At 37.9% G+C, this 25,892-nt stretch overlaps 3 protein-coding genes across 14 annotated transcripts in view; 2 read left to right on the forward strand and 1 right to left on the reverse strand.

The window, feature by feature from the left end:
• The first annotated feature begins 334 nt into the window (after positions 1 to 334).
• LOC147306105 (forkhead box protein P1-like) lies at positions 335 to 12,932 on the forward strand. Of its 4 annotated transcripts, XM_086277592.1 has the most exons (18): positions 335 to 657; positions 3,277 to 3,417; positions 4,363 to 4,473; positions 4,570 to 4,602; positions 6,368 to 6,505; positions 6,592 to 6,681; positions 7,418 to 7,538; positions 7,786 to 7,891; positions 7,994 to 8,101; positions 8,374 to 8,461; positions 8,779 to 8,856; positions 8,970 to 9,165; positions 9,327 to 9,403; positions 9,494 to 9,595; positions 9,720 to 9,847; positions 10,687 to 10,741; positions 10,885 to 11,048; positions 11,144 to 12,932. In XM_086277592.1, the coding sequence occupies exons 2-18, from the start codon at positions 3,292 to 3,294 to the stop codon at positions 11,304 to 11,306; spliced, it is 1,884 nt and encodes a 627-aa protein (XP_086133718.1). In that variant the 5' UTR covers positions 335 to 657; positions 3,277 to 3,291; the 3' UTR covers positions 11,307 to 12,932. The 4 variants fall into 4 exon arrangements, with proteins under 4 accessions (XP_086133718.1, XP_086133719.1, XP_086133721.1 ...); XM_086277593.1 differs by lacking the exon at positions 4,363 to 4,473 and having other exon boundaries at positions 342 to 657; XM_086277594.1 differs by lacking the exons at positions 4,363 to 4,473; positions 4,570 to 4,602 and having other exon boundaries at positions 353 to 657.
• A 1,859-nt stretch (positions 12,933 to 14,791) lies between these two features.
• On the forward strand, positions 14,792 to 23,883 carry LOC147306106 (uncharacterized). Its single transcript, XM_086278845.1, has 5 exons — positions 14,792 to 15,017; positions 16,405 to 17,035; positions 18,220 to 18,453; positions 18,799 to 19,051; positions 19,167 to 23,883. The coding sequence occupies exons 1-5, from the start codon at positions 14,890 to 14,892 to the stop codon at positions 19,253 to 19,255; spliced, it is 1,335 nt and encodes a 444-aa protein (XP_086134971.1). The 5' UTR covers positions 14,792 to 14,889; the 3' UTR covers positions 19,256 to 23,883.
• mitfb (melanocyte inducing transcription factor b) overlaps positions 21,223 to 25,892 on the reverse strand; it is a 28,964-nt gene continuing 24,294 nt past the window's right edge. For all 9 annotated transcript variants that reach the window (XM_086278842.1, XM_086278837.1, XM_086278835.1 and 6 more), the window contains one exon: positions 21,223 to 25,477. In XM_086278842.1, coding sequence (XP_086134968.1) covers positions 25,085 to 25,477 — 393 coding nt within the window. In that variant the 3' untranslated portion in view covers positions 21,223 to 25,084. The remainder of the gene's footprint in view (positions 25,478 to 25,892) is intronic.

A 25,892-nucleotide genomic window follows, 5' to 3' on the forward strand; every position in this document is an offset into this window, starting at 1 on the left:
ACGTACTAAAATAATATATGGCGAACCTACCTTCAACAGAGAAAGTGGAAATAGCGCCCTTTTGCACTAGACTGAGTAACCTCAGTGCATGCTAATGGTTAAAAACTACATAAATTAACACATCCTGTCACATATACTACGAAAACAATATGATTATTACTAATCCAGTTTAAAACTGTATTTATTTATTTATTTTTAAATATCCTTTAAATTCTGATACAGTAGAAGTTTTTTCTGTTGATTGACACTTGAAGCCACCTATGCAGACTTTATAAAATGAGTGCATACAAGCAAACGTTGATAAGCTTTCTTTTTTTTTTTTTGGATAATATTCGAAGAGTGGGTTATTTATTTTTTGTTATTTTATTTTAAATATTCACATTTGTATAAATAGGCCGTGGACCTGTACTTCAGAATGGAGACTATTTCTTCTATGGACAAGAAACTATGATTTTGTTTCCTGATAAAATGCGTCAAAATTTAAGCCGCTCTCAAACAGTCCGCGTGTGAACCTGACGTCACCATTGTTTACTTTTACCTAGGCCACGCCCTCTGTTAGCAACTTGTGGCTAGCTCGGTACCGAGGAAGGCACTGCTCCGAGGGATCTGCTTCAGACACCACCCCGAGTCAAAGACTATCCGCGTGTACATAATTCTGTGAGTAAGCGTTAATTCACCCTAGCGCGTTCACCCATTAAATGAACACAAAATGTAACATTACATGTATTGTTATATTAGCGTGGGGAGCGAAACGAAGAGGAGAGACAGAAACGTTTCTTGCAAGCTAGCGTCAAGACTGCTGTTAGCTTTTGTTGTAGCAGCTACTTTGAAGGAAAATGCTTCCCGCAGTGTTGGCCGTTTTTCTGCCTGTTATTTATTGTTATTCGATAAGGCTAGGTCATGTGTATAGTTAACATGCAGACTTTCTAACCTCCCGTTTTCTCCGGATGCGTGTTTTATATTAGCTTATGGCTCAAGTCCTTAACGGAAATCTCAGATTGCAGTGGTGATGTTAACGGATATCGATTCCGTTCTCATTGATAATTACATTGCTTTAATTAACAAAATAATGTCTGTTTCAGATAACGTTCATTTGTCTTTTTAAGCTGATATTTTAGGTGTTGGGTGGGTGTTGAAATTTTCGGCTGTGCCCTGCGCTCTGGATGTAGTTAGGCGTGACGCTGAGTTAACTTCAGACAATACAACCTCAGCTTGTTAAATGTGGAATGACTATATTATTAAAACAGTCGTATGTCTTGCACAGACCAGCCTATCGCTTTGAATGCTTATACTTAAGATGGGCAGTCGTACCTCGTAGACGAAAGCAAACTGAAACCTAGACTTAGCAACTGGTTCAGCTGGTACATGTAAATTGTAATGGGTTAGATTTAAGCGCCTTGTAATTCATTTTAAGTAACAATACTATGTGTAGCCGGGTGGAAGTTCGATATTATGTAACAATACTATGTTAAAATGTACTGTTTGTTTTTGTTGATCTGAAGCTGATGCTAGCAACATTTTCTGGCACAAATGGATAAAAATCCACATTAACCTTTCAGCAAATTGCAATTCATTCGACTGGTCTGAGAGGAAACTAGGTTTCTGCACCACAGCAAGGCTCAATTTTTAGGCTTATAAAATCTACCCCAGGTTTAGCATGAAGATTAAAAGAAAAGTCACTTTAGAAAGTAAGATCCATATGTAAAGGACTACCACCCGGTTCCACCCAGATTCAAATCCACTACAAAATCAAAACTCAGCACTGTCTTTTTCTCTCTCGTTTTTTAAGCACATGCATGTGTCTTTTATAGATTTCTCACAGCAGTCTACTAAATATAATTCTGAGAAAATGGGTATCATATAGCTTTGTCAGTATCACTCTTACATAAGTTAACAGTTAAAGAGTATATTATTCAGCTTTAGTTACTGACTTTTACTGATACGACATAGTAGTTCATCCATGGAATTAGTCAAACTATATTCATGTACAGGATTTATTTCTTTATGAAAAGCCCATTTGCAGTGTTTGCTTACGTAAAAAAAATAGTATTGGTTTTCATTACTAGAAAGTTGCCTTTGAGGCAAGACCAGTAAAAATGAATGCACTTGCTGTTCAGTCCATCTCAAAAATGCTGGCACTACAGCACAGTTGGATGAAATTCTGTTTTGTTGCATGCATAACAAAAAATGTGAGGAAATCACACTATATTCGGCCTGGATTTTAAAACTAAGAGCAACCCCCAACCTTGTTTAAGACAAAAAAAAGAAGCTTTTTACTGGAAGCACTGCCCTCTGTCTACAGAGCTAATCCTGAAAGCAGAAGCAAACTGTGGATGTCTCATCAACCGCTGTCTGTTTTAATCAGTTATGTTTAATGTTATAAATTGTAGGAATTACCTACTTTTTACCAGCAAGTTTTGACTCGTCAGTGAATGACACATCACCACTGTTAGACACAGCTTTCTATTCTACGAACCCCCACGTTTTCAAAGATTTTTCTTTTTCTAAGCAAGGTGTTGCTACTATTTTGTTCACAACTTTATCTGAGTGTATGTAATCTTATCAGATTGTCTGTCAGATGTTTCCAAAATGTTGACATTGACATTCAGTCGTGCCTAACTGATTGATTTGATTAACAGATTAAACAGACTTGAATATGTGGCTGTGGGTATTGCTGAAAATAATGGCTTTATCCTTGAAGCTGCGTGGTCTGTTTCATTTCGGGTTTTCTGTGTAGCTTTCCATCTGCTTATAGTTGTTTGCCTACTTTATTTATCTTTGTTTATGCTGCTTGGCTTTTGACTCAAACACTCCCAAGCTGTATACATAAAAGCCTACTTGTGCATTGTACTACCTGCCACAGCCGTTTATGGCACCACCTGGTTAATGGTAAATTGTTCCAGAAGGAAGATATGTTTGCACATAAACACGAACCCAGGGCCCCTGTGTTTACAGTAGCCATGGCAGCACTCAGTTATTCAACAAATAGACCTACCGTCCTTCTCTCTCCCTTGTAGAAGAGCGTGTTTGTATTGCAGGGTAGGGCTGTAACAAAGTACTTTTTGACTTTGGTAGAAGTTGAGTTTCTCTAGCATAGTAATTTTAAAGACTGTTGAATACTGCTTAAGTTATCCTGAAGAATGGGCTTCTTATTATCTTGTGAAATACTAGCTTTGACAAAGGTGTCCAGACAGTTGCATTCACCTTGTCTGCCCTCCTAAATGTATTATAATGGTTCATATCCCCCCCCCCCCCCCCCCCCCCCCCCATTTACAGGTCATAGAAGTCCAGATGCATGAGTCTCGGTCAGATCCAACAAGCCACACCATTCAAACAAATCAGACAGAGAACGGGAATCATACTGAGAATGAATGTCGACTGAGGAGTAGCCAAACTCCTCCTCCAGAGGCACCCAGGGTCAGTCACTCTCAGCTGCATTTGTTCAGCACATCAGAATATCTATCTATCTATCTATCTATCTATCTATCTATCTATCTATCTATCTATCTATCTATCTATCTATTGATATGACAATATTAATGGATCACAATTATCCATTAATTTATTTAATTTATTTTCTTTGTTTGTATGTTTGCAATGTGATTTACAGATTAATCTGTAACTTTGTGACATGTGCTGCAGACAGGTCTGAGAGTATGTTAATTAAAGTCAGTGCTGCTTTAATATGTAACTGACCCGATAATTACACTATTTCCAACTATTTTCCCCAAGAAATTTTTTCAGATATATGTAATCAATAAATATACCAATATAGGTCACCAACTAATGGGTTGGTCTGGATAATTATCTTTGGATATTGCACTGTTAGACCAAAATTTCGTTGTACATGTACAATGACAATAAAGGGCTATTCTATTCTATTCTATTCTATTCTATTCTAACAAGCAAATGACATGGAGATACCACTAAATGCTTCAGAATCTTGATTAAGAGATAATCATTTGTTTGTTGCTGCCCTGAAGCAAGTTGCATTCTGTTCAGAAATGCTTAAATGTTTTCTCTCTTCAGTGTATATGTGCTACTCTGTAACAAAACCATGGAGTTGTATTGGGGATGTGTCAAGATGTTTGTCCACAATGTTACAAATTTGTCCTGTAATTGAAGCAGATGTGTTTTCTTCTCTACACGTGAATATTTATTCTGGATTTGATTTTATGTATAACTAGCCTGGTATCCAAGCGGCACACACTTATTTGGACATACCAGGTAGATGATGCCATCGAACTCTGTGCACAGCTTATTGCTATATGATCATTTGAGGTTCTTTGTTTTGCCTTTTTAGCACGTAAACCTAAACCCTGACCGTCTTGTTTTATTTGTCTCTGTTTCTGCAATCTGCAGTATTTTATGTTTATTCTGAAGGGGAGCACAAGGATGGGGGAGCTGGTGCTGAGATTTAGAATGGGAATGGAGAGCATAACTCCTGTTTGGCAGAGGGATCAGTATTGCATTGTTAGTTTTGTTCACGCTCACATCATGTAGGTTAGAGAGGCTGTGTTAGATTGTGAGGCAGAGCCTTGTTGCTGAGCAGTATTTTTCTTTTTTCAGTGCCCAGATAAACGTTTCAATGGAGATTATCAGGTTTGTTGAACTAATTTTTTTTTTTAAAAATTGTTCTGTAAAATTGTGGTGACAGAAGGCTTGTTTCTTTCAATTTGTGTGCTTAGTTAAATTGTGTCTGTATGTCTATGCATGAGTTAAAGCTTTTTTTTTAAAACTTGAATTCATTTGAGTTTCCTTTTTTGAGCCACATCTATTAGGACATTTTAGTAAGCAATACATCTCATAAAGGGAAGCATACTGTGTTTGTTTTTCAGCAACTTTTTAGCATTTCTATTTGCTGTCAGTCATCTCAGAGTTCACAAGACCAGTCTTGCGGGAACAGATCTGTGTTTACACTCAGTTGCTCACTGGTATGACTTTCAACAATAACAACAACAGAAGATGTTTGGACTTGCTGGCTACCATGGCAACAGGGATTAGGCAAAGGCTGTTGTTGTGTTGATGGTGTCCACAGAAAAATAGAGGGGCCAACTGGCTCTGTCTATGGGATAGACCTGTTTTCATTGCTTTGATGGCCACCTCTGCAGCATTGAGTTTCATAAGAAAGGACAAACTAAGAGGCAGTCATCTGTTATTGTTAGCCCAAAGCCTCTGTGAAATTCACTGTCAGTTTGTTTACCCGATTCAAAACAGACTCTGCCTTGGAGAGAAATGTTTGTTTGTGGTTCAGACCTTAATTAAAATACGAATCTCAAGTTCTGTTTTCGTAAACAGGCTCTGTATGCTTTTTTATTCATTATTTATATCTCTGTGCAATTTTGATTACTCTGTTTATGTTTACTGTAAACATCCCCTGAGCTGTGAGGCTTGACAGTGAGGGGGAGGGTGTGATAATTGCTGCATGCCTAGCACAGGATGTTGTTGTTGTTGTTTTTGTGGTACTGGTTGTTGTTGTTGTTTTGATGGAGTTCTATTCCCCTAAGCCATCCAGTGCTGCTGTTGTTTTTGTTGGGTACATTTTTGGCTGAAATGATTGTTAAACCATTTCCCAGAGACTGACCACGGTTGTGGGAATAACAAACAATACTAGTACTGTGAGTAACTCTAAATATTGTTTTTAATTTGATCAAGGTGTGTGTGTAGCTCCAGTTGTTTGCTGACAAATTGATTTTGATTTATTAGAAAAAAACTGATTTAGGCATTGTAATTGACATCCAGTTCATTTAAGAACTGTGAAATACAGCCTCTCTCATTTGCACTATCGTCCCTTTTTAAAAAAAAAAAAAATCATACACGATACCAAAAATGAATTATCTTTGCATTTCAGACAATGCATGCGAAAATGTCAGCATGGATTTTAGGAATGTGTCATATTTTTCCGCTATTATTTGAAGTTTTATTTACAAAGTAAACCAATTAGAGGTGCAGTCATGCACAACAGTAGGTTTGACAGTATGTCCCTTTAGTGGCCAGTTTTCTGCTACAAAGCATTAACTTCAGATAATACAAGAAAATTGCTTTATATGTGGATTGGCCAAGCAATCGGGTGATCCTAAACAGACATGCTTTGTTTGAGCAGCGCACAGTCTTGTGAAGAAGTCGGATGGGAAAATACACATATGGCCAAAAACAATAAACTTTTTTGTTTACATGTAAGTGCACAGATGGTTAGAACTTGCATAGATTTGTTGTAGCATGTATGCACAACCATAGAAAAAGACATCCTTTGTGTATTATTATACTTGCCTGTCAGTGCAGCAGTATGTCCTTCACAGGCTTGATTTCCTCATGTTTTTGTGTCCCATGTATAGACTTTAACCTTTCTATTTTGTCTTTGATGAAGGTTCCAGTGTCATTGTCCATGATGACCCCACCAGCAGAGGCTCCACAGCAGCTGCAGCAGACATCACAACAACAAGTCCTCAGTCCCCAACAGCTTCAAGCCTTGCTCCAGCAACAGAAAGCACTCATGTTACACCAGGTAATGTATGCTTAATATTTTTCCTCTTCTACACTGAGCACAATTTATTTGTGAGGTTAACTCCAGTTGTATGAACATGTCTGCAGCAACAAATTCAAGAGGTCTTCAAGAATCAGCAAGAGCAGCTTAATATACAGCTGCTGCAGCAAAAGAATGCTGGGATTGTTAGTCAAGAGGTAAGATTTGTTTGTTAAGCGTTATTTTTTATTTGCTATAGAGACCACTGTGTATAGATATCAACATTAGGGTATTTGGTATTACCAAGAGCTCATATTGTTTTACCTGGAATAATACTTTTACAAGTTCTAGCTCTGTGTTTGTAGATTGTAACTGATGTATAAAACAGCACTAAAGCTAGGCTGTAACAGCAGCAGATTGAGGTTATATCTGATGTTTTATAAGCTGTGAACGATTTTTATGACTCCCAATTAGTTTAAAGGCTGCTGTATACTGTTTCTTCTCTAAATATATCAGGATTATATGTTTTATATACGTCACATCTTCAGAAAGTATACGTTGCTCTTTCCCAGTATTTACACTTGAAAGCCTTGTGGACTTGAGTACACACTTTGGTACCAGCAAGTGTGTTTGTGTGTCCCATTTACTATCAAAAGCCACACAGCTTGTGTGCATGAATTTGTATAGCAGCAAGGCATCATCAGTCTGTCCTAAAATCATTTATCCATTGCCACTCACAATATGTACTTTCTGTTGGCTCTTAATAGAAAATCGTAAGATAAAGTTACGCTTGTCTGAGTGCACAAGGCAGCAAGTGTGGGTTTGTTCTTGCTCAGATTTGTTCTATTTCAGTTTGCAGTTGCATTTCAATGCAAACAATCAGTAGAAAGAGTTCATTTGGCAATTACAATATTGTAACAGATAAAGAGTTCACTGACTGATGTTCTGTCACAGCTGACAGCCCAGCAGATTGCCATCCAGCAGCAGCTCCTTCAGGTGCAGCAGCAGCACCTCCTCAACCTTCAGAGACAAGGCCTGCTGTCTGTGCTTCCTACCAGCCCAGCTACACCCCCAGGTATGTGTCTAACACTCCCTGTTGCAGATTCATTTACTGCAGAGCTCAAACACCTAAACAGATTGTTTTCAGTTACAGTGGTTGGTTTTTGCTAGTGATTGCCAGAATGTTAGGTTTTAAGTAAACAGTGATTTTTTTTTTTTTATCGTGATCTTAATCATCTCGAGGAAATTTTTCTCTGTAAAATGCAGTAATATCCCACTGTATCATACAACAATTTATCTATAGTGTACATGTGCACTTTTAGGCTGTGAGAATGGTAGCATCCTGTCAGCTGGTGGAGACACCAGAGAGTCTTCCAGTCAACAATCTACCACCAATGGTCATCAAACTCTTCTGAAGAGAAAAGACAGGTGCTTTTGAAATTTCCAGTCTTGTCTAAACCTTAGTTGTTTTTTCATTTATTTGTATCTAGCTTTCAGTGCACTCACTCTGTTGCATTATGTATTTCGCAGTGGTCCGCTGGATGAAAATACACAGAACAGCCATCCTCTGTATGGAAATGGGATGTGTAAATGGCCTGGCTGTGAGACGGTCTTTGGGGACTTTCAGGCATTTCTCAAGTGAGTGTTGAAATCTAGCATTCCTCTAAACTGGTGTTCATTCATACATACTTGGATATACAAGGATGCGCCATTGCAATAAATGATAAAGTAATATATTTATCATATGAGCAATGATATAGTATATTTAATGTTTTGGTGAGGAGCAGTGAGTGCTTTTTTTGCTGCATTACAGAAGCATACTTTAGCATTGTTTTGTTTTGCTCCCTCCTGTTTGTGCAGGACATTGTTTCCCTGAAGCATGCCATGATTTTGAATTTTCTTGTTTGCAGACATCTAAACAGTGAACACACACTGGATGACAAGAGTACAGCACAATGTCGTGTACAGATGCAAGTGGTACAGCAGCTAGAACTGCAGGTACAACATGTTTTCTTTTACCTAATACTTTTAGATTTTGTTGCTTCGTTTTCCCTTTCCCTCTCTAACTTTAAAAAAATGAAATGCAACTATGATGATTAGTGTTGTGTTGAGTCTTTTTTTTTTTTTTTTTTTTTAACTCTCAAAGTGTATGTGAAAATTTTTGCAGTTGTGGTGTGTTTTCACACCAGCGTTTTATATTTACACCTCTCAGGAGGCCTGGAAAGAAGTAGTTTCCACACCAAACTTCACATTGTCATGTAACACAGAATTAACCATCCATAAACTTCTATTTTTGCCTTTCGTTTTTAACACAGCTGAAGAAGGACAAAGAACGACTGCAGGCTATGATGGCTCATCTGAAATCCTCTGAACCCAAACCTGCAGCACAGCCTGTAAGAACCTGCCACAGCTGTTTCCTTCAATTAAAATAAATAGTGTTTTGCTTTTAGTTACACCAACATTTTGCTGACTTAACTGCTTTGTTTTCTGTTCTTTTTTTCTTCAGGTTAATCTGGTGTCTAATGCATCTTTCTCCCAGGCAACATTGCCCAAAGGCCCTCCTCCTATGAGCATTTCTCAGAGTGCCACGGCCCCATCCACACCCTTGACACCACTCTCCGAATCTCCCTCAGTTCTCACTCCCAATAGCATGTTCACTGGAACCCCTGTAAGGAGGCGATACAGCCGCTCTGTAAGCCAAGGTAACTGTGAGATCACAAGTCACAGCTTTTAATTAATAATGTTTTCATGGGGCAAAAGTGCTGAAATATGCTTCTACTGAGATATAATTGGAAATATTTGCTATATGTTTCACTTTTATTGTGCATATGTGTAAATATGGCTTGTTAATGTCTTTACACAGATATAATTGATAATAAGGAGTTCTACTTGAGCACAGAAGTTAGGCCTCCATTTACTTACGCCTCTCTCATCAGACAGGTAATGTGGAACTTTTTTCAGCCACGTAAAGCAGATCACTACATCTTTTCTGTTATTTGGAGCCTCTCTTACATGTTCTGTCTCTTTCAGGCTATATTTGAATCACCTCGCAATCAGCTGACATTAAATGAAATCTACAACTGGTTCACAAGAAACTTTGCATATTTCCGGCGTAATGCAGCTACTTGGAAGGTATTGATATTTATATACTGTATATTAAATGTCATTAAAGATTTCAATTTGAAACGGGAAAAGAAGCTAATTCCTTACTTGAAGTGTGGAGTTCCTAAATGTGTGATTTTCTTATATTTTGCAGAATGCAGTCAGACATAACCTCAGTCTCCATAAATGCTTTGTACGTTTGGAGAACGTGAAGGGAGCCGTGTGGACAGTAGATGAGATTGAGTTTCACAGGAGGCGGCCCCAGAAAGCTGCTGGTAACGGGTATGTACACTTTAGACGTGACGGCCATGCACTTTCAGATGTTACTAGAAGTCAGACGCTTGGCATCAAGGAACTTGACCTTGTAGCTTTACCTCACAAGTAAAGAGTATTTACTGTCAACAGGTCATGGAGTTTTAAAGGCTTGGGACTGTGCTATGATGAAAATGGAAAAAAACTGGGGGGTTAGAATTGCAGATGTTAAATGATTAAATGCTAAAAAAAAATACCCAACAACAACAAAGGAGATCATCTAAATTGTGTTAAATAAAATATGAACAAAATGTTGTTTTCCACAATGTTTCACTCCGACCCATGTGTTTGTGAGCAACAATAAATGGCCTGCTTTTTGCCGTTCACAAGAGCTAAACTTGTACTTTTACATGAAATCAATAATAGTAAAAAAAAATCTGTAGTGTATCAAAACTGTTACGAGGCATGTTTCTGATTGCATCGTCTTGCAAAGATGACTCAAACTCTTAGCTATTGTGGACTTTGCTAAGTAAACAGACCTGGAGCGCCATTGTATATTTTGGCAGTACTCGTAGTTCCTTCAGATCGAGAGAAATGTAACTTAACACTATCACCCTTAGTTACTGTTGCTATTTCAGTTAAAAATGTGCGTTTAAGATGAGCTTGCATTTCTGAATCCCTCTTAAGTCAGCTCCATGCACACAGCTTCTGCAAACAAATACACTTTTAAGAATATTAGAGGGAATTTACACATTCAACAACATTTGCCTTCAGTAAAATTCCAGGACAGAAGTATGAATATAGTTTTAGACCATTTAAGTATTCATACTCAAATGTAATAATGTGCTCTTGTATTTATATGCTAATAGATCTCTGCTGAAGAACGCCCAGAACCGTACAGGCCTAGCTGGATCTGCCCTTCAGGTAACAGAGAAATGTTAATTATCTTGTTGTTTGTGTGTATTGTATTACAAATAAAAAGATGTTTGATGAATGAATTATCCTAACATAGTATATGTGTTTAAGCAGTGCTATAAATACACCTCTGACAGTATTTCTTTTTTCAGGGTGGTGGTCTAGAATGCAACTCTCTATACAACCCAGCTTCTATGGGCAGCATCCCATTGCACTCCTTGCCTCATGTTCTCCAGGAGCAGATGAATGGAGCTCTCGCTAATGGATCTGGATACCAAAGCGACAGCAGTGCAACACAGTCCCCACCACAGGCTTTGTAAGTGTCCCTATTCACTGAACTCTTCAGTGCATTTGAATTACCTACTATTTAAAGTCTGATCACATTTTCGTTCTCCGTGTTTACCAAACCAGCATTAAAGAAGAGCAGGAGGATGAGGAGATAAGCGAAAATTATCCCTATGAATCTCCGGAGAGCACAGACGAGCACGGCCACAGCCCAGAGATGAACAGAGACGATAACAACGGTAGCCCGGAGAGGCCCAGCCTTCATCTCGACCGTGTGCCTTCCCTCTGACTTTGAAGTCCAACTTCTCAATGGCAAGGCTGCCAGTGTGACTTTGTATTAAAAAAACAAACAAAAAAAACAACAACTTCAGCTTCATCTACGTAACCAAACACTCTGTTCTTTGGAATCTTTTTCCGTTATTTTTTTCTTTCTGTATTTATCAGCGTCTCTTTATTTTTTTGTTTTTAATCTAGCTCTCAAATGTTTTTTGTATAGTTAAGTGAGATCACAAACAACATTTGTGAAACTGTCTGTCTGTGATTCTTCTTCTTAATCTTCTTCTTTTTAAAAAAAAAAAAAAATACATATATATATCTGTACAGAAAAGGACCATAATGAGCAGAGGAGCCAAAGGCAAGGGAAAAGTGATGAGCCCCTTTCAGACATGGGATAAAAAAAAAAATGCTGGCTTTATCAGTCATTCATATCTGGATTACTTTCATGTGTTAATCATCTTCATGGCTTCACACATACAGTACCTGACGGTGACTTGAGAGAGCGTGTGTGTGCAATATTCGCTACTATTCAATATGCGTTGGTGGCAGTATTATTATTGGCTCAAGTGAAGTGCAAACACACCTATGGAATGTTTAGTTCTCTTTACTCATTACAAGCACTGTGTGTGTGTGTGTGTGTGTGTGTGTGTGTGTGTGTGTGTGTGTGTGTGTGTGTGTGTGTCTCATTTTTCATTAGGAAAAAATCTAGGCATATAAAAATATCCTTGTTTATTGCATAGGGCCATTTTCAGCAAAAATATCACTCTGTTTTCTTTAGAAACTATTTGACTACTTTTCAACAGTCACCCCCAACCACAATGACTGTGCATGTTTGCGGCAGACTTATGACATGCTAGTTTTGCTGGGCAGACCTTGTAGTCATCTTTGGCTTTGCATGTTTCTCTTGTTTGCACAGTACCATCTAATCCCGCCATGTCGCTCACGTTTTTTTTGGGGGTTTTTCTGTCTGGGAGTTAATAGTGCATTCCTTTTTTAAATTTTAGTTGTTTAATAACAGTTGGTAAATGGTTTCTAGTTGCATTACCACTACTATCTTGATTAATTGTGCATTCTTAAACCTTAATATGACTGAATGAATTCAACCTTCCACTGTGTTCAAAGTAATGCGTGAATGTTATTTAGTCCAACCTCTAGACTGCAGTGGTGACTACAACAGAAAAGTGACCAAGATGTTCACATGAAGATGAAGCTGACACGTTAAAATGCCGTCAGGTTAATGGTTCATGTCTGAAAGGGGCTGAATTAAAGGGGCTGAAGTAAGCACTTCACAATGATAGTCCTACTCTTTATAGCTACTTAATGCTATGCTGGGGCCACACTACCTGATTTTATTTTAGTAGTCATAGTATATAAAAAATTTGTAGAGGAAAAAAAAAAATGTTGCTTTAAAAATGAAAATGTTCACTGCCAACATGATCTGATATATTTGTATTTAAGGTATAATCAAATGATCAAAGGAGCACATAGCGTCTTTATACTTGTTGGTCTTTTTCACCTCTTCCATCAACATTGAAATTTGCTCTAACTGAGCTTGTAAGAGTAGATACTATAGATTTACCATTATTGTAAACCAATGCATCTCTATGAATAATAAATTCCTCATGATATATGTGAATAATGTATGTGTCTTTGATTTGATTTTCTGATTGTTATTTTGGGAAGAATTTATTGTTTCACATGCAAAAATTAAAGCTAGGTGCATTTTTTTTCAAATGCTGACAGCTCAACTTCTCAGCAGTAAGGACACTTTTTTTAACTGTAGTATTGTGATATGTCAGTTTTAAATATATGCAAGTGCATACTATAAGCAAGTGTTGTTTACAAAAACCAATGTAGTGTTAGAAACACTGGTTGAGGCAAGATAATAAATGTTGCATAAAAGAGCATTTTATGCAAGTCTTGTCTTTCTTTACTTAATAAATGAAGGGGTTAGATAAGTGGCTTTTGTTGACCTTCCGTTGATGTAATACTGTAACTGAACTGATGTTTGGTCCCGTATGCCGTCACAGATTTGTTGCGCTGCTTCTTGATTAGAAGTTACTGATGGATCAGGAGTGTTGTCACAAGGTGTGTGTGTGTGTGTGCATTATGATGTACTCGATGTGCTCAAACTTAGAGGGCCTGCAGATGAAGATACTACAGATTAAACCACTGGTTGAATTAATACCAGCACATACCGGTAATCACCTTTAACAAGAACAGCATGCAACTTTGTTATAGAGCCCCTTGTGCCATTGCTGAAACAGTGCTTTGCATTTTTGTTTTTTTACAAATGCCAACAATAAAGTGAGGACATTAAATGAATGACTGAATAATGTGGCAAAAGGAGTGTTTTGACTCTGCACAGTATATAGAGTGTCCCTAATCACCTACTCAACCCAGCAAAGTTGAGCCAAATTACAGAGTGCAAATGAACTGTTGCTTGTTGAGTCCTACTGAGCAATTTTTCTCTATTATATACTTTTAAATGGCACCTCCCAGGCGCTTTGAATATTGCAAACTGCCTGATAGAATAACTTCGCTAGTAGGTTGTAAAACCCATTAATGGTTTTACAGTTGTATTGTTTGTGCATTAAAAACCTTTCCTCTGTTCTTTATATCCTTTCTCGAAAGGAAACACACCTGTGATGGGCGGTCTTTAAGGAAAGACGTTGGGCAAGTTGGTGAGTGGGATATGTAATCTGGCACCAGTTTGGAGAAAAGTTAGGGTGGCAGAAAAAGGGGTGGATCCAGCTTTTCCCCGTGTTCTGACAAGTTCAGCAGCAGCAGTCTTTTTTTTTCTGATGATTCATACCTGCCTGACACTAGAGTGATTATGTAGCACTAAAGGAAGAATGGTTGCTGTAATTAAACAGCTTGAAACTGTTGTTAATTATTAAAATTGTAATTGGGGCAATGGTTTGTGGTGAGATATGCAGTAGAAACAACTTTCAAAGGGTGTAATTTCCTACTGTGCAATTTACATACCTTCTTTGAATTTCCTTTGTTGTATTTTACTTTTTTATCTCCAACAGGTTGCTTTGGAGCATTTACGTTTGCCTGTCTCCATTGTCATTTCCATGAGGTAATTATTCTGTAAAAGGTACATGTCTGAGCCACGATTTTCCCATGCACAAATATATCATGCCATCCAGAGGAGGGGGGCAGTTTCAAACAAATGGACTGTAACTGCTGTGGTGCCTGCCAGGATACAGGAGAACTTACAAAGCTGGGTATGTAAATGTAAGAGGCATGCTAAAAAAATCTCTCTTGCCTTGAATTTTTGACTTGCAGACTTGTGGACACAAACATTCTTTAGAGTCATCACATTCATCAAGTTGTTAACTGCTTTCTCACCCCAAAATAGAGTTGGTTAGATTAATAAAATAAGAAAATAGCCCTCAGTTGATCCCATGCTCACCCCACGCAGTCGAGTAACCAAATGCCAACATGAGACTCAGTCCAGCATGCAGGAGTGTAGGGTGGGGGTTTACGCTATGTTGAGTAATGTCCTCCACACTGACGCCCTGTATGCCATTAGCATGAATAAAGACATAGTAGGCTGAAGACACTTGGCAGCCTGGGACTCTGGGAACATGATTTCAAATAACAACTCCAGTTGTTCACAACAAACTAAGTTTAATCTTGTTCAAGTGAAGGGAACATGGATTCGACAAAGTGACCAGTTCCAGCTGGCAGAGGGAAAGTTATCAGATGCTAAAATGTAAGTATAAAATGGAAAATTATTGATATCTCAGTGACGTGCAATAGGAGCAGGCAAGTTGCCAACCGTAATCGGCAAATACATTTAATCAGGTTGTTTTACAAACTAAAAAACTTTGCTGAAAAATCTCAGATCTTTAAAAACAAATAATGATTTAAAAGATATTCGTGCTCATCGGTCATGCTGTATGTTCACTATTTATACTCTTTGACTATATGCTGATTAGCATTCTCCATGGAGCAGTGAAATGCCTTTCTATTTTAAGCTACAGTCACCCATGCAAAATATGTACAGCAGTGGTGGAAGAAGACCTTTTAAGGCCCTGAAATGATATTTTCTCAACACTACAAGCTCAAAATTTTAAAGAGGTTTTTCTGTTTTCACATGCAATAGTTCTTTGTTTTTCTTTTGCCGTTCAGACTACACTGAAGTAGATGAGTCTCATTTATAACAATGTTATAACACCTCATTACACCAACCAGAATGCAGCACCTTATTAGTCAGAATGAAAGAGTAGCTGGATTGTGTTATCACTTAGAGTTAAAGCTGGTCAAACCAGATTTTAGCGCTAATGACGTAGGTTAAAGAGTAATTATTATAGGCAATAACAAAAGCAGCTCTAGAAAAAGCAGCTTTGATAGTTGTTTATTGAGTTAGTTTTTAAGAGTAAATGTAACAATACTGACTTGTCAAAGTGCTGCATTGAAAGTTCTTGTTAACACAGACAAAAACATTTGCAAAACAAAATGTACTTGGAGTTTTTTCAGAAAAAAAAGCCACATTTACATTGGGTCTTACTCATCAGTGGGTGTATGTTTGAGGTCTAATCTATTTAGGTCTTGCATGCATTTCCTTCATCATAAAACATTTACAAAGCTATTTTCCAAAGACTTTTTAGTCCTGCATTATCTAAATCCACTGGTTTTTGTGGCACAATTTCAATTCTAAAGGAGTTGGGGCACTTTGTAAAATGTAAATATTTTGCAGTTGTAGTTGCACATTGAAATACTTCTTTGTGCATTATTCCCACATGTCACTGGGATAGTACTTCAAGTAATATACTGCTTCGTAGGGCAACTAGAAGTCAAAACCTCTGACTTTTAAATGATTTAAAAATAAATGCATTCATTTGCAGAATGGTGGTTATTATTGTGTTAATATGTAATGTTACACATTTGCTTTTATACAAAATGTAACTTCAGCTTTCAAACAAAATAAGTCAAGTAAATAACAGTATTTACCCACATAAAGTGAGGTAGAAGTGTAAATTTGTATTGAATGGAAGGTATAGGTTAGTATTCTAGCAGGTGTTTTGAATGGAGGCAATTAAATGTTTTTCCCTTCTTTTTCTTTTTTCTTTTTAACTTTATTGTGAAATTATCTCTAGCTATGAGAACAAGTCAGAACATGGGGTTTCCTGGACAGTGGTCAGCCCTGTTGTGTTCACCTACAGAGTTATTCAGTGCAAAAACATACTGGATCCCACGAATGACACACTGCTCTGGGGTCACTTAGGAGAAGAAGAACTTAAACACACCTTAAGTAACTGCAAACCACCGAAGCGATTTGTTGTCATTGATGAAAATGTCAATAAGCTGTATGGCTCCCAGGTTTCTCAGTACTTTAAAGCCAGAGGGGTCGTTTACAAGATTCTCCCTCTGCCCACCACTGAAGAGAACAAGTGTATGGAGTTAGTGACCAAGATCCTGGAGGAAGTTCATGAGTTTGGTATCGACAGACGCTCCGAGCCAATCGTAGCCATCGGCGGTGGAGTTTGTCTGGATGTGGTGGGCTTGGCGGCATCTCTCTATCGCCGAAGGACCCCGTATATTCGAGTGCCGACCACTCTACTTTCTTATATCGACGCAAGTGTAGGGGCAAAAACAGGAGTCAACTTTGCTGGCGGGAAAAACAAGCTGGGAAGTTATGTCCCACCAGTGGCAGCCTTCTTAGACTGCTCATTCTTCCAAACTCTCCCACCACGTCAGATCTCTAATGGGATGGCAGAGATGTTAAAGGTGCTCGTCGCTGCATGATGGCTGATCAAGAGAATGAGTTTCCTGATGGTCTTGCATGTATCAGCCCATTAACTCCTAAATGTATGTAATTTGCTTGCAGCTCACAGTAGAATGATCTTATTGTTCAAGCCATTGTTGTTGATCTTCTTTGGTGTCAGACTTTTAATATTTTGTGGGCAGGAAGTAATAACTGGCGAGAACAAGATCCATACTATTTGCAAACAAGATAATAGTTGTGTACAACTTCTACAGTATTCCAAAAAGCACTGAAATGTATCAATAAGACAGCTGATACTTCCCTTGCTGCAAGTTTGTTGTCAATATTGGAAATGAAAATGGTGCTTGTTCTTAAGAGATAATGCTAAATTCATTTTTCCCACTGATTTTGTGTTTTGATATTATTCAGAATTTTTTTTTTTGCTCATCAATAATGCATACTACCATTTTCTCATCTGGACACAGAATACACAAAGCTGATTCAAGCGTCATAGTTGGATGTTTTGACATTTGGCTCATTGCAACTAACCCTCTTGTAACCACAATTTAACCACAGAAGTGTTTACTGCATTTACTTACTCACAAAAACCTAGATTTAAGCTGCTACATTTTAAAATATCCCTAATAAGATATACAACTTTAAGTGCCCATGCTACTGAAAGCCAGCTCCTTTTAAACCTGAAAGTCCTCATAGTTTCTAGTGTCTGTCTATCACCATGTGCTGTGAAGCATGCAAAAGAAAAAACTAAAGACACCCCCACCCACAAAAAATGTGCTTTGTTTGTTGTTCCTTCACTCAAAGGAGCTCACACAATGCTGTGCAGACAGATATGGTATGTGCAGCTCCGCAGGGGTAAGATTTCTTCATGCTTATTTTAAAACTGAGTTAAAGGATTTAAAAAAAAAAAGAAAGAAAATTATGTGAACAGGTTCACACATTCTGATACTTTCAGTGATGTAGAAGATTTCAGCTTACTGTTTAAGAAAGTTTTATCTGGTATTTCTATTAAATACTTTTATATCTATTAAACATGTCTGGAGGGAATCTTTGAAATTCATTTTCCCACAGTACAACAATGCAATGCATGTGATTGTTTATTATTAGATATTCCAGTTTAGAATAGAGTGTGTGTCTTCTCTTTCACTTATTGCCAGCTATTAAGTGTTATTCTACTGATACACTTTAGATGGCTCTGATGAAGCACCGGGGCCTGTTTGAGTTGATGGAGACTGAGGGCAGGAAACTGCTGCATACCAAGCTGCAGGTTTGCAAGACCAGGCCTGAACAGGAAGACAGCGCCACAGCCATCATCCGCATCGCTATAGAAACAATGCTTGAGGAACTGGCTCCTAACTTGTGGGAGGATGATCTGGACAGGCTGGTGGATTTTGGTCACCTCATCAGCCCAGAGTTAGAAATGGTCAAGTAGTATTTTCTATTGTAACAATATTCTATAACAATATTGTAGCAATATTTGAGAGTATGAATTCACTCATTAAAGGGGACCTACTATGTTAATTTCCAGCTCAATATCTTCTACTCTTGGAGTCTTTTATAGTATCTTTGTAAAACTCACAGCTCAAAATAATCCTTATTTAAGGGTTTGCATATAGCAACCCAAGTGATGAAAAAGAAAAGCATAATAGGTTCACTTTAAATGTGAATTACTGTTACAGAGTAAACGTATTTAGATATTATTTTATTAGCAGTTACTTTTTGGAGATTATCTGCACACAATTAAGTGTAACCTCCATGTTTTGCACAGAGAATATTGCCAGCACTGCTTCACGGAGAGGCAGTCAACATCGATATGTCCTTCATGGTATATGTGGCCGTCCAAAAGGGACTTCTCACAGTAGATGAGAAGAATCGTATTATCCAATGCATGCTGAGTCTGGAGCTTCCTGTGTGGCACCAGGACTGCACTCTGGAGCTGGTGCAGAAATCCCTTAAGGAGCGTCAGAAGCACTCTGCTGGCTCTCTGAGGATGCCTCTTCCCACAGGATTGGGAACTGCAGGTAAAATAATATATAGTAAAACTTTTCTTTCAATAATCAATTGACATTACAAGTTACACTCTCTCTGTTACATAAAGGATGCTCATTAGCATGTCTTTTTTTTCTTATTTTGTAGAAATCTTTCATGGTATGATTGGTGATGGAATTCTTTGCCAAGCCCACAAGAAATGGACTGATGAGCTTTCTTCATCAGGAGACAAATGAATTTTACATGACAATATGGACAGTATAGACATGATATAGATACACAACTGCTGCTGATTTCTCAATTGCATGTCCACCACATCCCCAAAGGAGGGCTACAGGACTGAGATCTTAAGATAAGATAAGATAAGATAAGATAAGATAAGATAAGATAAGATAAGATAAGATAAGATAGAACTTTATTAATCCCTCGGGTGGGTTCCTCTGGGAAATTCGACTTCCAAAAAAAGCACAGCAACGACCGAAGTTAGTTACAGAACTGTTATATATATATATATATATATATATATATATATATACACACACACACACACACACACACACACACACACACACACACACACACACACACACACACACACATATATAAATACAGAGACAAATATAAATAAAATATATGAAGGGGATAAATAGAATAAATAGGAATAAAAAATAAAAATACAAGTGAATTGCACATTTCAAGTATTGAGTCTATTGCACTGTTGACTATTTACAAAAAGTATTGCACAAGGTATTGCACAGTGAGGTGAAGAGGCACTACAGCTTAGTTGTTCCCCCCTCCTTTGTCCTCCTGTTTCCCCTCCCTCTCCCCTCCAGAGAGGAGTTAAACAGTCTGATGGCGTGTGGGACAAAGGAGTTTTTAAGTCTGTTAGTTCTTGTCTTGGGGAGAAGCAACCTGTCACTGAACAGACTCTTCTGATTGTTTATGGCCGTGTGCAGAGGATGCCCAGCATTGTTCATAATGTCCAGCAGTTTCTTTAATGTCCTTTTCTCTGCCACTGTCACCAGAGTGTCCAGCTTCATGCCGACCACAGAGCTAGCCCTCCTGATCAGTTTCTCCAGCCTGGATGAGTCCCTCTTTGTGACTGTGGAGGCCACTGAGTACAGTGAACTCATTGCCATGTTCAAGAAACCAGTTTGAGCTGATTTAAGCTTGGTCACATGGTGCGTTATCTTACTTGAGGCAGACATCAAAAGATCCTAAAGGGATGGACATGGTCAGAAACAATACTTAGGTAGACTGTAGTATTTAAACAATGCTCAGTTGGTACTAAGAGACCCAACGTGTGCCAAGAAAATATCCCCCACATCATTACACCAGCCTGAACTGTTGATACAAGGAAGGGTGGATCCATGCTTTTATGTTTTGTACACCAAATTGTGACCCTACCACCCGAGTGTCACGGCTAAACACAAGATTAGATCAGGGAATGTTTTTCTATTTTTCTATTATGTAACTTTGGTAAGTCTGTCTGCATTGTAGCTGCAGCTTCCCGTTTTTAGCTGACAACAGTGGCACCTGGTGTAACAAGCTATATTTGGGTTACTTTTGCCTTCCTATCAGCTCAGAGCAGTCTGGCTATTCTCCTCTGACCTCTGGCATCAAAAAGGCAATTTTACTGCTTTTCACTGGTCATTTTCTCTTTTTCAGACCATTTTCTGTAAACCCCAGACATGGTTGTGTGGGAAAATTCCAGCAGATTATCACTTTCTAAAATACTCAGACCAGGTCTTCTAGCACCAACAACCATGCCATGTTCAAAATCACTTAAATTGCCTCTCTTCCCCATTCTGATGCTCATTTTGAACTCAGCAGGTCGTCTGGTCATTCAACTCAACTTTAGTTAATGGTTTACAACACACCATAATATAATGCAAAAACTTCAAAAAGCAGTTGGCAGAATAAAAAAAAAAAGAAAATATCAAAAGCAATGCAATAATTTTTGTATATACAGAAGAGGACTTTATCTTATAAAAAATATACATGTGTTTAACTAAACTTACTGTGTTGCATTATCCCTTTTAATTGAAAGTGTAGCATTCTAAATGACTGAATCTTTGTAAATTAAGTAAACGAGTAAAACTGAACACAAACCAAAGATGTTTGTTTATGTGAGTTTATTATATTATAATAAATTATAATAAGTATAATTAGTATCGAGAGCGAAATAAAGGCAAACTCCACCAACATTCAAATAAAACTTTTAATATTTCTCACAAGATAGTTTCCACATTGAGTACCATCGAGTTTGAGCTCACTAATCTGAAACCAGTGGGTACAGTAACTACTGCTACATTCATCTCTTATAAACTGTAACAATAAGAACAGTAGCAACATCAGCAGAGAACATTGTTTGTATGAACCACAGGAATGACAATTAGAAGACAAGGCCTAAATTGAGCTAACATACCATAGTTTTTCATTAGTGGTTTATCCATAACATGCCATAACAATTTACAGCTCAGAGAGTCATTATGAGAAACGAGTTAAGTGACAGCTTTAAGTAACTGCCACCACATAGTGTAATGTTTATATCTTTTCTTACAGTCACATTTTAGGGTTATTTAATTTATCTGTTCTACGTTTAGCCACAGATCCATGTTACAGGTATGTGGGTGTTGTACTGTTTCGAATCAGTCCCTGGACCTGTGTCACCATAAGAAACAATCTACAGTCCACTGAAGCTTCATCAATGACAAAAAAACCAAACAAACCAACACATTAACTCAAGGTTCACTTCTCAGCTTGTTCAAGAACTTGGATTTCATAGTTAGCATCCTCATTGGATGGCAACACTGTAAGATAGCTGAGCTGCTGTTGAGTAAATCTTGAGTCATATTCTCTACAATGTTCTTTCCACATACAAGACTGAACTCTAACCGTGTACTTATTTGCATTTTACATATAACCTTTGGGTAACGATCCATATATTGCTTAAAACAAAAGAGGTTAAACACCACTAAGAAAGGTGGCTTTGTTTTGCAGGTTGTGTCTTTGTAGAAATGTATTGCCTTCATGTGGCACACAATTTGGCAGTTATTACTGAGACCTACATTCAAAGTTGTCACCTAGAAACCTAAGAAACACTGCCTTCAGTGTAAAATGTCATTTGAAAAAACTAAAATGAAGAGCTAAAAATATGGAGTTCCAAAGTGTTCGGTACTACATAAATATATATAGTATTTGAATATTAATCATAGGTATATAAATAAGTCAAATATAATAACACTATTAGTCTACAGCATCATTACTGGCTTTGTGAACCTGTAGCACTGCACAACGACACTTTCAGGTAAATGCAGGACTGGGATTAGTGGCCATGTTTTTTTGGTAGCGAAAAAAAACAAACCACTCTAGAAGGTTAGCATGACAGCCATCTTTGATTATTTTCCTAACAGAAATCGTGTGAATATATTCACTGTATATATTACCCTGATCATCCAGGTTCCCCACTATAAGAATCAGTGGCACAGCAGCTCATTCTTGTTCATATTCAAAGCCTCTACTGCAAAGGTGGCTGGCATTAGCTCTGCTCAAAAGGTCATTGGTGCCTGTTGCAGTAGCAACCTAAGGACCTGGTGGCACTCTTGAAGAAAGGCTCGCCAATTGCACTTATAGAGGTTACTTTGGTAGTTAACAACCAGATCTGTATTAGATCTGTATTTGCAAGCAAAGTATGGTTGGCTGAGCTCAGCCTTAGAGACAGGATGATGAGTATGGATATCTGGAAGGAACTCAGAGATGTTGAGATGAAGCAGTTGGGGTGGATTGGACATCTACTGGGAGCTTCACTTTGGAGGTTTTCTGTGTACACCCATTTGAGAGAAGACCCTTGGGCAGACCAGGGATTATTTATCTTATTAAGCCTTGAAACACCTTGGTGATACCAAGCAGAAATTGGTAAGCTCTGCTGGGGAAAGGATATCAGGTATCGCCTGCTCAGACTGCTGCTACCATGACCCAACTTCAGTGGAGTGGAGTCAACGGTTGAAGAAGTCAGTAGATTTCTAAGTCAATCAACATACTAAGTAATTAATGATAATAATACAGAACACTATTTCAAATATTATGTCAGGGTATAATTATTAATTACTTATATATTTTACTCTGCATTTATAATGACTTATTTCCTAATTTACTTCCTTATTTAATGTTGAACACTTTGGCGTTCCATAATAACAATACTCGTGGTTCTTTTGTTTGAGGGACTTGTAGTGTAGCTCTACGAAGCTCAACACACCAATATAAACATCAACAAAACATTTTTTTTCCTTCTCTTCCATCTTCAGGGTAAAAAACAAAACAAAACAAGTTTAAGGCACTTAAATGAAAAGATAATTGCCTCGACACCATTTCAGACTCATTCATAAAGAGAAACCCCTTTGAAGACATGATGCTGCTTTACAGGCACAACTTTAACCATTGCATAGTTTGACAAAATGGAGGCTGTGCTGCAACAGGGCTCGTAGTATATGGCAGGTGGTTATTAAAAAGGCATACCTATGGAACATGCTAGAACTGTTCAAAACAAACTGTGGAAATATACAACAACCATCCAAGAATCCACAGCTTTTCACAAGATTCTGTATGCATTTGAAATAGTTAGTTTGTGCTCAGATTTAAAAGAAAGACAGGCAAACAAACCAGGTTTCAATTATCAGAAGTCATTCCAGTGTTTTGACAATGTCACGCATTTCATACAAAATCCCAAAGCAGTCTCCTTATACTCCTTGGCAATATAAATGTTCACATCATGAAAAAAAAAGTCCTGAATGTGAAATGTCACTGATGTGGTATATCAAAAAAAAAAACAAACCCCAACAAGAATAATTTAGGAAATCAATGGAAATTTGTAAAATCTGAGATTAACAGGTCTGCAGTATTACAGTATGGAGTCTGTGCTGGGATACTCTAAGTTTAACCAGTTATGTCTGTCTGATCACTAAAGATAAAAAAACATTACAATAATTGACTAACATCTATTAGATTAAAAAAAAAAAGATTTCTATAATTAAGAAATCTAGAGCTATCAAGAGACAACAGCTTCTTGTCAGACCATTTATAGCCTATTTTTATTCTACTAGTTTTGAGACAAATTTGGGGGTATTTTGGCAGTTTTGGCAATGAGGAATGTACTGGTAACATACTGGGTCTGTAATTGGCACTGGCTAGTTAAAGAGTGTGTGGTGAATGTATAACACTGAATAAAAGACTAAAATTATTCTCGTGTAATGAGTTCATTGTAATTATCTTAAAAGAGAGATTCTAGCTTTTATTTATTCATTTCTTAAATGTGCTTTCATTTATTAATAATGGCTCCATGTAATAAATTAGCTTTAAGGGGAATGTATTCATAACATCTTGTTTACACACGCGTGTGTATTTATATAATCTACAGATGATTTCATATTTGTCAAGCAAGAAATTTCAACTGGAAGACTGACAAAGACTCTAACAGCCAACACGTGCATAGCAATACGACAACGATGTATACACATCTTAATAAGGCATTGGCACATTCAAGTTCAATCTAAGACACACAGAGTGTAAAGCACTATAGTAATAAATAGATCTTTTTCCTTCTATTATTGCTATTGATTTAAAAAGCAGTGCTTATCTCACCACAAAATATCTACATTTCTGACCATGATTTATAATTTCCCTAGATTCTTTGGAATCAATAGAAAAAAAGGATAATCTAGCCTCTATCCAAAGATAAATGCATATTTTTTTTTAAATATAAAAACTTCTATTTTTGTAACTCATTGTCATCAAAGTATTGATTAAAGCAAACACTTAAAAAAAATCAGTCCTTGAAATCAGGGTCAAGGGCTTGAAAAGACATAACACGAGAAAACAAACAAACAATTTGGAAAAAGATTCAATACATGTAAACACAGGTGGGAGAGAGGAGGAGTAAAACAAACAGAGAAAGGACAACAAACAGAAGAAAGCCTTTCCAGCAGCTCAAAGTGTGTTTGCCACTGACTTGTAGCAGTAGGTGGAGGGGCTGAAAATGCAGGTGAGGAGTGTTCCAGTAGGGGGTGCTAACAACCCTCATTCTCATCCATGCTTACACTGCTCTTGCGACTGCTGTCCTTTGAGGTGTCTGGGGAGACGGATGAGAGCAGAGGGTCGCCCCCCCTCACCGGTGATAAGGTGTCTTCCATGAGGATGTCGCTGAGTTTGGAGCCCGACTTACTGTGAACGCCGTAGTGGCCCTCGGAGAAGTTGGAGTGGCCTTCGTTTAGCTCGAGGTTGCTGGGTGTTTCAGGAGTGCAGGTGGGGTGTTGTTGGTGATGGGGATGGAGTGTGTACAGGTCCTGGTGACAGTCCTCCAGAGCAGGTTCTTGCTTGATGGTCCGTACCCCAATTTCAGCAGAGCAGAGCGCTGAAGATGCAATGGCCAGACCGTGAGCCCGCGCCTGCATCTCTAATTCCTGTAAGCCAGAGAGCGACACAAACACGTGCAGGTTAGGCATTAGGTTAGTGAGCACTCCTAATCTTCTAGTTTGAGGTTTGAGGATGAATGTTAAAGTATTGCCTTTTCTTTGCTGAAAAGCAGAGTGGGAGATAGTTAGCAAAGCTGCCAAGTGAAGGTTTTTAAATATCCAACTGACTGTAACAGAGTCATTTAACATTTAAAACTTGCAGAAGGTTTTCTTTTTCCTCCTCTAATACACCGATGTGCAACTCTAATTAACTACAAAGAGCTCAGTGTTGATCACAGATTCAGGCTCCTCTCATCTTATGATCAATTTGTTACAAGATGACGATATTAACAACTTTGCAGTATGAATCTGTGCCTTTCCTCGTTTTCCCTTAAGCTATCTCATAAAAGTGTATTCATTTCTT

The sequence above is a fragment of the Aulonocara sp. 'chitande type north' Nkhata Bay genome, linkage group LG20 (genome assembly GCF_057382095.1).
Source record: "Aulonocara sp. 'chitande type north' Nkhata Bay isolate Kocher_YH1m ecotype deep benthic linkage group LG20, A_spYH_male_GT1.1, whole genome shotgun sequence".
Lineage (NCBI taxonomy): Eukaryota > Metazoa > Chordata > Actinopteri > Cichliformes > Cichlidae > Aulonocara > Aulonocara sp. 'chitande type north' Nkhata Bay.

Bases quoted from the DNA above. Each gene is read 5' to 3' on its own strand.
- LOC147306105 (XM_086277592.1), top strand. From the start codon at position 3,292: ATGCATGAGTCTCGGTCAGATCCAACAAGCCACACCATTCAAACAAAT. The intron at 7,539-7,785 runs GTATGTGTCTAA...GTGCACTTTTAG, and splicing joins CAGCCCAGCTACACCCCCAG to GCTGTGAGAATGGTAGCATC. The intron at 10,742-10,884 runs GTAACAGAGAAA...TTCTTTTTTCAG, and splicing joins TAGCTGGATCTGCCCTTCAG to GGTGGTGGTCTAGAATGCAA.
- LOC147306106 (XM_086278845.1), top strand. From the start codon at position 14,890: ATGATTTCAAATAACAACTCCAGTTGTTCACAACAAACTAAGTTTAAT. The intron at 17,036-18,219 runs GTGCTCGTCGCT...GATACACTTTAG, and splicing joins GGATGGCAGAGATGTTAAAG to ATGGCTCTGATGAAGCACCG. The intron at 19,052-19,166 runs GTAAAATAATAT...CTTATTTTGTAG, and splicing joins CACAGGATTGGGAACTGCAG to AAATCTTTCATGGTATGATT.